Source organism: Ooceraea biroi, chromosome 1 (genome assembly GCF_003672135.1).
Source record: "Ooceraea biroi isolate clonal line C1 chromosome 1, Obir_v5.4, whole genome shotgun sequence".
Lineage (NCBI taxonomy): Eukaryota > Metazoa > Arthropoda > Insecta > Hymenoptera > Formicidae > Ooceraea > Ooceraea biroi.
The window spans coordinates 20115642-20129467 of NC_039506.1; the positions used below are offsets into that span (position 1 = coordinate 20115642).

Below are 13826 nucleotides of genomic sequence, written 5' to 3' on the forward strand. Positions count from 1 at the left end.
TAATACGCGATATATGTTATTCATTATATTTCACATGCTACGTACGCGTAATTTAGCGAGATATGAAATTAAATAAGCGCGACTTTTTGTACTTATTTTTAATTTTTTACTGATTTATTCAAGAAATCTGATTAATATAAATACGTCGTATTTTCAATGTTCCTATCCAGTATCCTTTCGATTTTTCGTTTCTCGGTAATGCTGTTTTATTCTACGAAATTACGTTTTAACATGCAGATATTTCTCTGGTCTTAGCTTCATTTATTGATCGAATGGCTCAAGGCTATCATGTTAATATTAATAATGTCCGCGTAGTCGTTGGCGATAAATTGCAATCTTTCGCGAGTGATCTGGCTGAAATGGGAATAAACGCACATAATTGATGCATGTATGGTAACGTTGTATTCCCTGCTCTCTCATTGCGGCTTCGCCGACGGGGTCCACACGGAGACTTTCCACCCCGGTAACATATACCTATCGGTCTCTCCACCATCATCCCCCTCGCGCGTAGTCTACGTAGTCTACCCGACTACCGTACACGTATAAAGCCCGCATCCCCTTCGTGGCTCAGTGAGCTCGGGTTCCCCGCATTCATCAACAATATAAGCCGCGGTACCTACCACCCTCGCGCCCGGTATCCGCCGTACCACCACCTTATGTGAGCATATACATGTGCGGGGGTATGTTTGCGCGACTCCTCTCATCTACGCACTCCGTCGATGTACGTATTTATATATGTGCAGCACACATGCACACAAAATCGTGCTCGGCGTTATATGTATCCGCGTTCATGTGCGCGCGGGTGTGTATATCGGAGCGGCGGTGGAACGCGGCGCGAATACATAAATCAGATGCCGCTCTGCAGGCTGCCAGCCATATCACTTCGTACAACGGCCATGAATGAATAGAGCCGTGTTTGAGTTATCGTCCGACCTGGTCTCTCCAGAAACTGTGGAACGCCGGCGTTAAGTCCCACCGTCGGCGTCGCCCGGAATGCTCCTTAATGGAAATGAAATGTGTTCTTCCTTGGCCGCCTTGAATTTCCTCGCGGAACTCGACTCGCGGAATTCAGTCGGATGAACAATGAACGTTATTCGTTTTATTTCGCTGGTGTCTCGCCCGAATGCGGCTATCTCGGGCGCGACGTTCCTCCTCCGAAAGCTCGACGCGTACAACGAACGTCAGCCGGCCGGATAATAAGATAATTCACGTCGAAGAGGTGAATCTCTGACGGCTCGCCTCGACGGCGACGTTTTACGCCGTGAAGAAATGCAATTTATCTTCTGATAATCTCCTATCCTTCGAGAGCGAACGTCCGCCTCGTATCTTGCTTTTCTTCCTTTTTACTTTGACCGTCACGCGCTCGTGTAGTTCTCCAAAAACGACTAATTTCAGCGAGGCTGCTTGATCGTTTCCCTGCGATGGTTTATTGTTAGCCGTTTGTCTTCGCCGAAGGGGAAAATCCTAGTAATGAAACAGGGGAACCTCTATCCTCTAGCAGAAATAGGGTTCTGATGGCACATCGATTTGCATTTTTTTAAGCGGCATGAAGTACGCGGTAATCGGCAAAAAAATGACGGATGAGCGTGGAATATAATGTGCACGTGCAAGAAACACAAATGGTAGTTTCGACTATTCATTCGTATCGTGACTATTCATTCGACCGTGTTCGTGAGTTCACGAAATATCGTATTTCAAATTTCAGACGGAACGAAGTAAGTTGCCTTCGCTGTAATATCTCATTATAATACATCATAGGCAAATGAATCTAAAAACCAGATAAATGGAAAGTATCGCATGTAAAATGTCAATTGTCAACGCGAGAACCTTGAGGCACGTATGGAAAGATGCGTCGCATGCTTCAAAGAATTCTATAACAGTATACATTTTGCAGATAGATGAAGATCATCACGTCGGAAATATGACAATCTTTTCGAGGTTGGTTTATCCTGTCACAAGATGTGCGAAATACAAATCGCGTCTTAGCATCCTTAAGAATCGAGACCACTACGTCACGGCGCGGAATCATGCGGCGAAATGCACCGTAAGCTACATCCAAGTTGGCGCAAAAATTTTTTCGCGCAGATCAAGCACCAAAAACAGCTCGTTGTCTTGAAAATCAAGTAATCGTTTACTATTTAATCGTCAAATGCAGGATCCACTAGTTTACAGAACACGATTGGCCTTCCCGATGGACTACGACAGAGTGATGAGCTTCATGTGTGACGCGTTCTTCAAAGACGATCCGACTATGGTAAATATAGGTCTGGACGAGGAAGAGCCCTCGCCGTCGTTGCTGAAGCTCATGTACGATGACATTCGTGAGGGTATGACGATAATCGCCGAGGGACAGGACAATCATATCATGGGCGCCGCGGTGAACGCTGGATCCTGTCCTTGGGATCCGGACAGGTTCGCCGAGTTCGCCCGGTGCTGCGAGTGCGAGCCGACTCGCGACGTGATCGAGTTCGAAGCGTACGTGACCAGCAAGCCGAATCTCTGGCGGCGCTACCGCGTCCTCAAGATCTTCGAGTGCAGCTATCTCGCGGTCGGATCGGACTTCCGGGACCGGGGTATTGCCAGAAAGCTCGTGCTGGATAGCTGGTATCTCGCGCGCGATTGCGGCTATCGATTGTTCCGCGTTGACTGCAGCAATAGGTGAGTCCGGCTGTCCGACCGTGGAATTCCGGTTAGGTTGTTAGACGCGCGCGGAATGCCAGTCGTTTCGCTTCAGTTCGTCTTCCAGACGGATCTTGAGTAATTTTCGCGACGGGCCGCGTCTAGGAGAGAGATCGTCGGTACCTCTGACGCGGTATCTACACGCCAGCCTTTGTACGTCGCATGTTCGACGAAACCTTGTAACGCGATAGGGTGAGACAGCTGATATACGGCTTGGCGTCGGATTAAAAGAATAACGAACGGGTTATTGGAATTGCTGCGATGACTTAATGGGATTTGTACGAGAGCGTATGAGAATGTAGCTTGATATCGTAACGTCTCCTCGCAATTCATGTTTGATGAAATGAGCAAAACATGTAACATTTAACTGACAAATAACTGACGTGTGGATATCAGTCTGACATACTGCTGTAATTGTACTAATATGTAGTTAAATTGAATTGATGTAACAAAATATTAAAACACTCTTGAGTTATATCACGTTGAATATGATTCATTGCAGATATCTTGCACGAATCGCGAAAGGTTTCGGATGGAAAAAAGTGTGTACGATCCCGTTTCATCAATACGTTAAAGACGATGAGCTGGTGTTTAAGCACATTAGGGAGCCACATACTGAAGTGGAGGTGTACGTCGACCAGGTCACATATTGCAAAGATTATTACCCACCTTATAAGAAATATAAAAGAACCACCAAAGCATCGGAAATACATGAGAAGAGAAGTTAATTAGATTTACTTAATAATTACTTGATCAATAAAACATTAACATAATTTATTAAAGTACCATAGCCTTTTATTTAACCTTCTCATAAGTCAAATATTCTATTTCTTGTGTCAACCATGCGAATGATTCATAAAAATTCTCATGCATAATAAATAAGTAACGTGTTTTATACAACCGAAATTGACGCAGACTTTTCTGATCCGACAATGTGTCATTGCGCAACTATATGACATTTATCGAAGGAAAGTAGATTATTGACGGATTCGCTGTAATAATGAAGCGCACTATAGTTACTGGGTAGATCTAAAACAAAGTTTTCGTTCTCGCGCTTTGATGACACACATCGATTTTACCCGGTGCTAATTTCGACAGTTGGCCTTATTGGAATAGTCTGTCAGAGTCGGAGAACAGTGATTGATGAGTTGAACGGCGGCTTATTCTCGTGGAGGTGAAACTCCTTTGAGTACGATTGAATAATACATTGCGCGACGCGCAAATGCAATTCTCGATATTTGACTTCTAAGCTCCGACTTCTCGAACGCGAGAACTAGAGAGAGAGAGAGAGAGAGAGAGGGGGGGGGAGAGGATCGACGAAACTTGGACAGTAAAATTAGGATTGTCCAGAGAGTGCAACACTCGAATCTCGAATTTAAATTGGAAGAGACTCTCTTTCGTATAACCATCATATTTATTCCGCAAATTTATTCCATTCAGTAATTGTCCGCCAAACATCACTTGGGCAGTTTGTTGATCACCGTTATAAAACACTAATGATCCGTTGGGTGAGTTCCAACGTCATAGGCATGCAAAGACTAAAGTCTGTTTGATAATGGTAATTGAATTGCCGGTCTCAGGTAATCTATCGCTAAGGCTAAGTCAACTCATTTGTAAAACAATTTCGAACGGACGTAGGATTGGCTATTACTATCTATCATTGCTGAGCACACGCACGTTAAGTAGCGAAAACTTCCTCGAACTCGCGCAACAAAACAGAATTCTTAAAACACGCGAATAATGTAAGCAACTAATTTAATAATTTAAATGATGCAGCAAGCATATAAAAACTTTCCGTACGATTGCAAATATATTCAAGAACGGAGTCATATCTTTATGATAAAATTTTATTAAAATCTTGTCATGGACATATATTATCGTGATATGAAATATTTACGTAATTCTGTCTGCTAGAGATTCGTGATAAAACTGTAAATGCGTCAAATTGCTCGGTTTTTCTACGAAATGCAACATGCGGCAAAACTTAAGATTATCTATTATCTAAGATTATTTATCATTCGTGGCAAATTGACCATTGTATAATTGAATTCACCGACATTGTAACCGACTCCACTTGCTTTAAATGGAAATAAAATGGATAAACTATCTACAAAAACAAGGTGCCAAGGATATTCCTGTCACCAGTCGAACCTGTTTCTTACGCAATGTCTCGACGATTTACACAAAGATTATTAAAATTATTTACTAAAGAATCCAAACTTGACAATCGTATCATGTGAAATTTTAATTTTATTTCCTAATTATTTACGAACAAGATTTTAAACCTGAATCTATTTTTATTCGGAGAAATGTCGAATTCATTAACAGATGCGTAAACTTGATCGTATACTATATTCTGTACTTATTTCCGCGTCGACATGTTCGATGATTCATATTCCTATTGACACGCGCCCTTGTCGAAAGCCAGGAAATGCGCAAAGCACGGCCAAGATGGATTAGGATTCGAGTAGACTGCTCGGACCTTTTAAAAACGATCTTGGGCAGATCTCGGAGCCGTAATGATTAATGGAGTTAGGGAGCCGTGCGCAGTTCCGTAATATCGCGGCAACTATCGACTCAGAATTACAGTTGAGAAACTGTGCGGGGTGAGTTAGACGGGATATCTACCCTGTCGTCGTCTCTCAGTCGACCCGGAGGACTCTGTCGTTCCTCTCTCTTCGGCTGCACAGCCATCCGATCACGTACCGAGCTTGATTTGATTTTGATTCGACCTACACTAGAAACGCATTTAATACATGTGCTTACGTGCGTGTATCGCCTTGAGGATGAGGCGTCTTTCGTCGATGAAGCGACGATAAAATAGTGTTTCTACTGTTCGTATCGCTCCGTCATTATGCATACATGAAAAACGTCAAAACTCTATAACTTTTTACGATACAATTTTGCGATTCGATTGTCACAGATGTGCAACTTTTTAAATTGTTCGAACAATAGAAAACTGGCCTCGAAGCACCATTTCAAGAGAATAAAAGAAAATTTCTCTCTCTCTCTCTCTCTTTCTCCTCTCTCTCTCTCTCTCTCTCTCTCTCTATATATATATATATATATATATATATATATATATATCATTTTTTGTGCATAATACATTTTTTTAACGAATATCATGTATGCAAAACTTTCAAAAAATGATTTAATTGTCAAATCAGCCATTTATAAAATAAAAGTAATAATAAAAAAATTAATGAAATAAAAACACAAAAAAAATTAAAACGACAAAAACAAATAATAAAATTGAAATAACAAAAAAAATCTTTCGTTACCTGTACATAAGCGTTCTAACAATGAATCGTGTTCTGACACACTTACAGAAAATAGTGAGAGGCAAGGGAACTCACTCTAATCATTTTTCATTTCATTTTTTAGCTACATTGTTTAAACAATTTTGTTATAAACGATTAATATTTTTAACATGTTTAATTCACTTCACATAACTAACAATAAATGTCAAAAGTTGATTTTATTGTATTTTGAAAGTCTCATGTCGAGTTACTGTCTATTCAAGTAATTTTTCGAGTTTTCGTCCGCCATATTGAATCCGCCATATTGAATTTTGAAAATCTGATTTCAGATTCGGATTCAGCGACTTAAAAAACCAATATATTAAAAAGATCGAACAGTTAAAAAATATAGTTTCACAAGGTGTTTCATGCGCAATGCCAAACGAACGCGGCAATTTAGGGATTGTTTACCCCCCAAATATTTATATAAAACAAAACAAAAAAATACGTGTTCCTTAATTAGCTTTCCTCTTGAAGTTTTAATAGATTTTACTTCGATCAGATCAAAACTGATTTTTTGCAGCAAGAAATTGGTCACTTTAGGAATAGTTCACCCCCTAATTTTCACTCCCCTTCCAACATACCTAGGCCGATTTTCGTCTTCTATCGAAAGATACTTTCATACCAAAAATCATTAAAATCGCTTCACTGGTCTCAAAAATATCGCAATTTTTCCATTTTACCCCCCATTTTGGGGGGTCGTTTCACCCCCTAAATATGTTTTTCCGCCGCTAAAAAAAAATACGTGTCCCTTAGTTTTTCATGTATTATAACATATCCAAATTTCAGAAAAATCGGAGAGTGACACTTCCGTAGGTTTACTTGTCAGTAACTAAATTAGTAATTCGTTGCTTTAAATCTTCAAGCGAGATTACTTCTGTACTGTAAACTTTATTTTTTAAAGTTCCCCATAAATAAAAATCAAGAGGCGTTAAATCGGGCGATCTTGGAGGCCAGAAAACCGGTCCTCCTCGACCAATCCACTTATGAGCATAATGTTCATCTAATCAGTTTCTAACTTGTCTAGCATAGTGCGATGGACAACCGTCTAACTGTATCCAGCTGTTTTGGCGAAACTGCAGTGGCACATTTTCCATCAAAATTGGTAAATCGTTTGATAGGAATCTTCGAAAAGATTCTCCGTTCAATCGGTCAGGTAAAAAGAACGGACCAATAAGCCGGTCATGAAGCATACCCATCCAAACATTACATCGAAATTCGTGTTGAAAGTTTCTTTGTCTGGTAGTATGTGGATTATTATGAGCCCATACATGGCTATTATGAGAATTGAATATGCCTCGTCTTGTAAAGGTCGCTTCATCTGTCCATAATATCATTGATGAGAAAAGATTGTCCCTTTCTACTGCATTCACATACCAGTTACAAAATTCGACTCGTTTCTGATAATCGATTGGAAGTAATTCTTGTACAGGTGTGTAATGATATGCGAATCTGTCATCAGCACGCAATGTTCTCGAAATAGTGTTTCGTGATATCTGCAGTTGAGCTGAAGCACGTCGAACACTTTGTGTAGGAGTATTATCAAAAGATTTAAGATTCTTTCCGAGCGTCGTCGGTGTCTTAGAGTTGAACGAACATCATCATATTCATTCATAGGTCGAAATGAACCCAAATTACGTAATTGCAAATGGGTATTACTAAACACAGAACTATCTGGTACTTTCCTGTTAGGAAATCTACGTTGATACTCTCGTACGGCAGCTCGTGCATTTCCGTCACAGAATCCGTACACGAAATGAATATCAATGTATTCCTAATTTGAAAACATTTTTGGCATTCTGATAGTAATTGCTAGTTCACACGACGATTGAAATCTAACAGCTACTGTTGTGAAAGTAACAATCATACTGAATCATTTCAACATAGTGAACATGAATACATGTGAATACACATAACATAAACATCTTCGACCTTCCAAATTCTACACTATGTTCCGTTGTTACTTATCTCATATTTCTTTTCAATATTGGTTTATAACTTTGTAATAAAGCATTTCTAAGCAAACTCGATATAAGAATTTTTTCTTATTTCCACTAGTAGAATATGCTCCCGCAGTTTGTCAGTTAAAACCCGGGACACCCTGTATATATATATATATACAGGGCCCGCCACTTAAATCCGGACATGAAAATGTTTTCTCGAAAAAGTCGTGTATTACAGAAAATATATAGAGATACAAATAAATTCTTTTATAGTTAAGGTGAGGGATCTTTTCTGAGTTTTTTCACTCAATGTAGCCGCCCTGCGCCTCGATCACCGCCTCGATCCTGATTCAAAAGCGCGAGCACGCCGTCTGTAATTACGTCCGGTCCATTTTCGCGAATGCCGCTTCAATAGCGGCCCGAAGGAAGGCCACGTTGGGGTGTCTGGCTTTGTTAGTAACCCTCTCGACTACGCCCCACACGTAGTAGTCGAGAGGATTCAGGTCGGGACTATTGGGAGGCCAGAAATCCTTCGACCAAAACATATCGACATTGTCGAAGAGCCAGTTTTGCACTAAATGACTCGTGTGAGCGGGTGCGCCGTCTTGTTGAAATATGTACGGTCTCCCAGAGGGCACAGTTTCCATCCACCCCCAAGACGGCCGCCAATTTTGTGAGTGAGGTCCCTGGATCTTTCGAAATGAGGTCTTGTGCTTTTCGAATGAGTTCCGGAGTCCGTGTCGCCTTCTCCCTTACGTGTATCTTTCTCTCCGGAGTGCCGGAATCCACCTCGGACTCCTCTGAGGCCGCATACCTCTGGACAATGTCATAAACCGTCGATCTGGGATATCCGAAAAACTTGATGATTTCACTTGGCGTCCTTCCGGCGCGAACACCTTTAATAACCGCTGCTCTCTGGTTATATTCCGACATCGACCTGAACGACTCGGCCATTTCGAGGTTATTAACGTCTTACCCACATCTCTGACTTACTTTTACGCCATCTGACACCCACTGCTGCACTCTTATATAGCGGGAATTTCAAATTTAAATTTGTCCGGATTTAAGTGGCGGACCCTGTATATATATATATATATCTCTATCTCTTTCTCCCCCTAGGCGGTAATAACGCGGAACGATAAGCGATTCCTCCAGTTGACCTAAACGCGCGGTCGGAGTTAACGTTCGCCTGGGCTCTCGGACACGGTGTGAACGAGCCATAATCTGCATAATTCCAATCCCCAGCGTAACGCACGCGTTCGTGTACATGAAACTGCGCGTTTGCGCATCGTACACATTGGCCCGAGTGATTCCGCCAGCATCGTAAATTGTTCGCCTAATTGAAATAGTTCGGCTTGAGACTTCCAGCCTCGCTTCTTCCGCCGTCGTAGCATTTTCGCGGTTTCGATCGAGGATTCAGTAGCGAGCAATCCCTGCACACGTCTGGATATCGCGCGGTACTAACGGAGCTCTTGGGAGGAATTCAATCGCATTACCAACCGTTTATTTCTGATCGTATCCGCGGAAATCCGCGCCAGTCGCGACGACCGTTTCGTGCACCGCGCTAATCTGCGCGATCTCTCGTATTACTCGTGTTTGTCACTTCGCAAACGGTAGTTTCGAACATCAGTCTATTTGCTAATACGTAAATGCATAACTGAAAAAAAGAAGGACAAAGTTTGCGCAAAATCTGCTTGTGCAAGACGAACAGATAACTAATGCGAGCATATTCCTTACGTTGGATATCTTACAATTGTAAGCGATAGAGTGCGGTAGAGTCCAAGCGCTAAAAGGAATGCGATTTAATGATATATTAGGCGGTCGCGAGATAGCGTATCGGCGCAGCGTTCTAGTAGCGATGATTTGCGAAATTTCGGAGCGGAGAGAAGGCTCTTGAGAGCGTTAGCGTATAGACGTGTTTAGCAACGTGTACGAGGGACTGTTACACGCGCTATTATTATATTGTTAACTCAAAGGACTGAGTTAATGTTGGAGTGGATACTCATGTATTAATGGAAATATAAGTGTGCTTTGTTATATGAAGAAACTTGGAGTTATTAATTATTTACGAATAAAACCTGATGCGTACACAATTAATTTATCTTGGTACCAAGCCAATCAACGTACGACAGTTTTCCTCGTGGCAATTTTCTCGTATCACAAGTATCTCGGTTCTAGAATCGTTTTTCTCTGGTGGACGTTACACAACCGTATCGTGATCACGTTTACCATTAATGCGGAAATCAATGCGGAAACACATTTGCAAAAGTCCCACCACGAGAAGAAGAGATCTACATAACGTGTTCGCTACGTTTCGGGAGTTTCAGTCGAAGCGCATATTTTTCCTCGAAAACATGCTGTAAACCGTTTCTGCCGAATGTCAAAAGTCATGTTGTGATCAAGTTAATTGATTCAAGCCCTCTCGAGTAATTTGTATCTTTTCACGATTCCAGAGGTGAATTAGATCTGTCCTACCGCAAAGGATAATTACTGCGTTCCATATCTCTCAACATCGCACATGTGAGTATGCGTAAACCGGTTTGATTAAACGCTGAAATTTGTGAAACGTAACCGATGGAAACCACCAGACACCATACGCAGAGACAACACGATAGCGCGGATTAAACACGGATAATCGTTATTCTCTTTGTTCATAGAATGAGACTGATTACCGGTATCTCGCCGATTATCGCGGCCCTGTGGGTTCTGGTTACGGTTAACGCGGCGCACAGCAAGAGGCTATTGATCATTACCCCGGCTCCATCCTACAGTCACCAGATAGTATTTCGGGCGCTGTGCCTCGCATTGAATAAACGGGGACACGAAATAGTAGTATTGACTCCTAACATCCTAAACGACTCGAGCTTAATCAACTACACGGAAATAGATTTCGGCTTTGAATACGAGAAGATTGATGACACCGATCTGAGCCAGACCCGGTGGAACCTCACGCAGCTGGGCGGATTAAAGACGCGATTGCTAAGGCTGGGACACGACATCGCGGAGGACGTTCTCAGTCATCCCGACCTGGTCAAGTATTACGCGAACAACACGAACGAGCACTTCGACGCGGTAATAGCCGAGATGATTATGACTCCTGCGATTTACATGCTGGCGCACAGATTTAACGCACCTTTGATAGGTAAAACGCGCGACGCGGAACACAATTTTTATCGTTCTTTTATCATTCGTTTTTAATTATTAATAATAATTAGACTCTTATTACTTGCACAGAGCTCTCCAAGAGATAGCATCGTGCACTTGATTATAAGATAATAATTAGATTCTTGTGATTAATTGTGTGAATAAGTTTAAAAATATATTTTGCCGATGCTACCATCGCTAAGGAAGTTGTACGACCATAGGAATCATGTCCATGGACCTACAAAACTGCCATCGTTTCAATCTGGGCAGTCCGGTGCTGCCGTCGCATCCATCAAACTGGGAGCTCGAAAACTTTACGGGATTGAACCTTCCATTCTGGAAACGACTGGTGAATTACGTCAATACCTGGTGGAGCATACACTCGTGGTTCAACAATTTCGCGAACAAGCAACAGCAGATTGCTGAAAAGTATTTCGGCAAGGATATACCGCACATCATCGACATCGCGAAGAACATGAGCCTCGTCTTGATCAATCAGGAACCTGTGCTCGCGTACGCCAGACCCGAGATACCAAATATCGTTCATTTTAGTGGACTGCATATCGCAAAGACGCCTCCGCCCTTACCGAAAGTATGATACTTCACAACTACTAATTGGTACTCTCATTATTTTTCGACTTGACGTGTTTTAAACACACATATAGGAAGATTTCTTTCCCTATAAATAAAGTTTCGAATTTACAGAATTTGAAAAGTTTCCTCGACGGAGCGACGAACGGCTTCGTTTACATGAGTCTGGGAACGAACGTGAAGAGCAAGTTTCTGCCGAAGGGGATGCTGGAGACGTTCACCAATGCCTTCGCCGACCTGCCGTACAGGGTGCTGTGGAAATTCGAGAACGACAGCTTCCACGTACCGGCCAACGTTTTTATCTCGAAATGGATCCCGCAGCAGGGTGTATTGGGTAAGCTGAGACGCTACGACGCGCCAGTTAGTATTTTACAATAATTAATACGAGAACGTTATTAATCTCTTGATTCTTTCTCCCCCTTATCTCGGCGCAGCTCATCCGAACATTAGACTCTTCATTTATCAGGGCGGACTGCAGAGCACCGAAGAAGCGGTACATTACGCAGTTCCGCTCATAGGAATACCATTCGTTTTCGATCAGATGTATCAAGTTATGAAAATGGTCTCTCTGCGAGTGGCAAAGCATCTAGATATAGTCCAACTCACGACACCGGAACTGCGGGATGCTGTACTCGAAGTCGCTGGCGACAGACGGTAAGTAACGATATCGGTTACTCACGAGTGCGCGCGTATATGGATGTGCATACGTGTGTGTCTAATCGTATGAACCAAGAGAACTAATGAGCGCGACATTTGCATATCATAATTAACATTTATAATTAGCATCGCGCTGCATGTTTGCAGATACAAAGATAGAATGGCGGCGCTACGTGTCCTCACGAAAGACAAGCCCTACGACAGCTTGGAGAACGTTATATGGTGGATCGAGTACGTGATGCGGCACAATGGCGCGTCTCATCTGCGTTTCGATGGAGTCGACAGCGCGTGGTACCAACAATGCGACCTGGATCTCATCGTGTTCCTCACGACAACGGTGTTTGTTACTCTGTGCGCTTTCTTGAGTCTCGCGGGATGGGGACTGATGCAGTTGTATAAACGTTGCGATAAGAACAATGCCTGCGAACAGCTGCAAACGTTCACGAACGGGAAGGTGAAAGCGGCATAATCGATTTCTGCAAATTAAGAGAACGTTCGAGCCATAATTTTCCACATTAACATCGTTTCCCTCGTCGCTTCACATGTAAACTCGTGCGTAATTCAGTTTGGCGATAGGATTATCTCGTGCAGAGAATATCATCTGAAAAATATACACCGCACCAAACAATGTGAAATGGTCGCGAAAGCGGAGCCCTTTTACCTCTCGAGTGCTCGCACGTGGATTTTACAGTGCTCATTTATACGAAAAATAGGGAAGCGAGAAAACTGGAGAAAGTGAGAGAGGGCAAATTTCGGCGTAGAGGCGAACGGCTCCGAGTTTAAAACTGGTGGTTGAGTGAAATGGGTTTTGTGGACCTACGAAATTGCATCCCGAGGTCCATTACGTTCATTTGTGCGTATTCACAGAATTACGAGACATAAAAAGTAGAGATAGGAGGAGTGAGGGAGAATGAGGGAGAAAAGGTGAGTCTACAAAAAGGAAAATGGACGAGGGGGACAGAAAAAATTAAAATATCACAGGACCACTTTCCTCGTACGAATCTACTTTCGAGTTAAGCATGAGTATACATAAAGAGAGATTACCAAAAGTCCTAAATGCATACACACTGAACAAATGGACTTCAACAACAAAAATACAAAATTGTAGATAAAACGAAAAGACAGTCTGGATGTTCTGGACGATCGAGAACATTTGACGGAATCGCCGAGAGTAATCGTGCCCCATAATAGCGCACGCAACGAATGTCGTTACGCACGATATATCGATATATTCCCGCTGATATAATTGCGACGTACCGTAGAAATTCAAAACTCGGTTAGTTACGGAAATGACGCTAAGTGTCAGGTATTATTGTTAACATGACCGATGCGTTTCGAATATCCGGTTAATGAGGCTGCCTTTGTCGCTGGTCGGCGCGTCCATTTGGCAGATGGACCTAATTCAGAGTGCAAGGATCCATTAACACGTATACTCGCCCCAAGGAATGTATAGCGCGATAATGTATACGATGCTAACATCGCGCACGTACACAGGGGCAAACGCCGCCGACCT

At 42.4% G+C, this 13826-nt stretch overlaps 1 protein-coding gene across 1 annotated transcript; it reads left to right on the top strand.

The window, feature by feature from the left end:
* The first annotated feature begins 42 nt into the window (after window positions 1-42).
* On the top strand, window positions 43-13269 carry LOC105277962 (UDP-glucuronosyltransferase 2C1-like). The gene is made up of 8 exons (XM_026968403.1): window positions 43-2658; window positions 3182-3379; window positions 7913-7937; window positions 10658-11063; window positions 11287-11657; window positions 11771-11990; window positions 12091-12310; window positions 12461-13269. Exons 1-8 carry the CDS (start codon window positions 2150-2152, stop codon window positions 12780-12782), a joined length of 2271 nt encoding a protein of 756 aa, XP_026824204.1. The 5' UTR covers window positions 43-2149; the 3' UTR covers window positions 12783-13269.
* The last annotated feature ends 557 nt before the right edge of the window (window positions 13270-13826 follow it).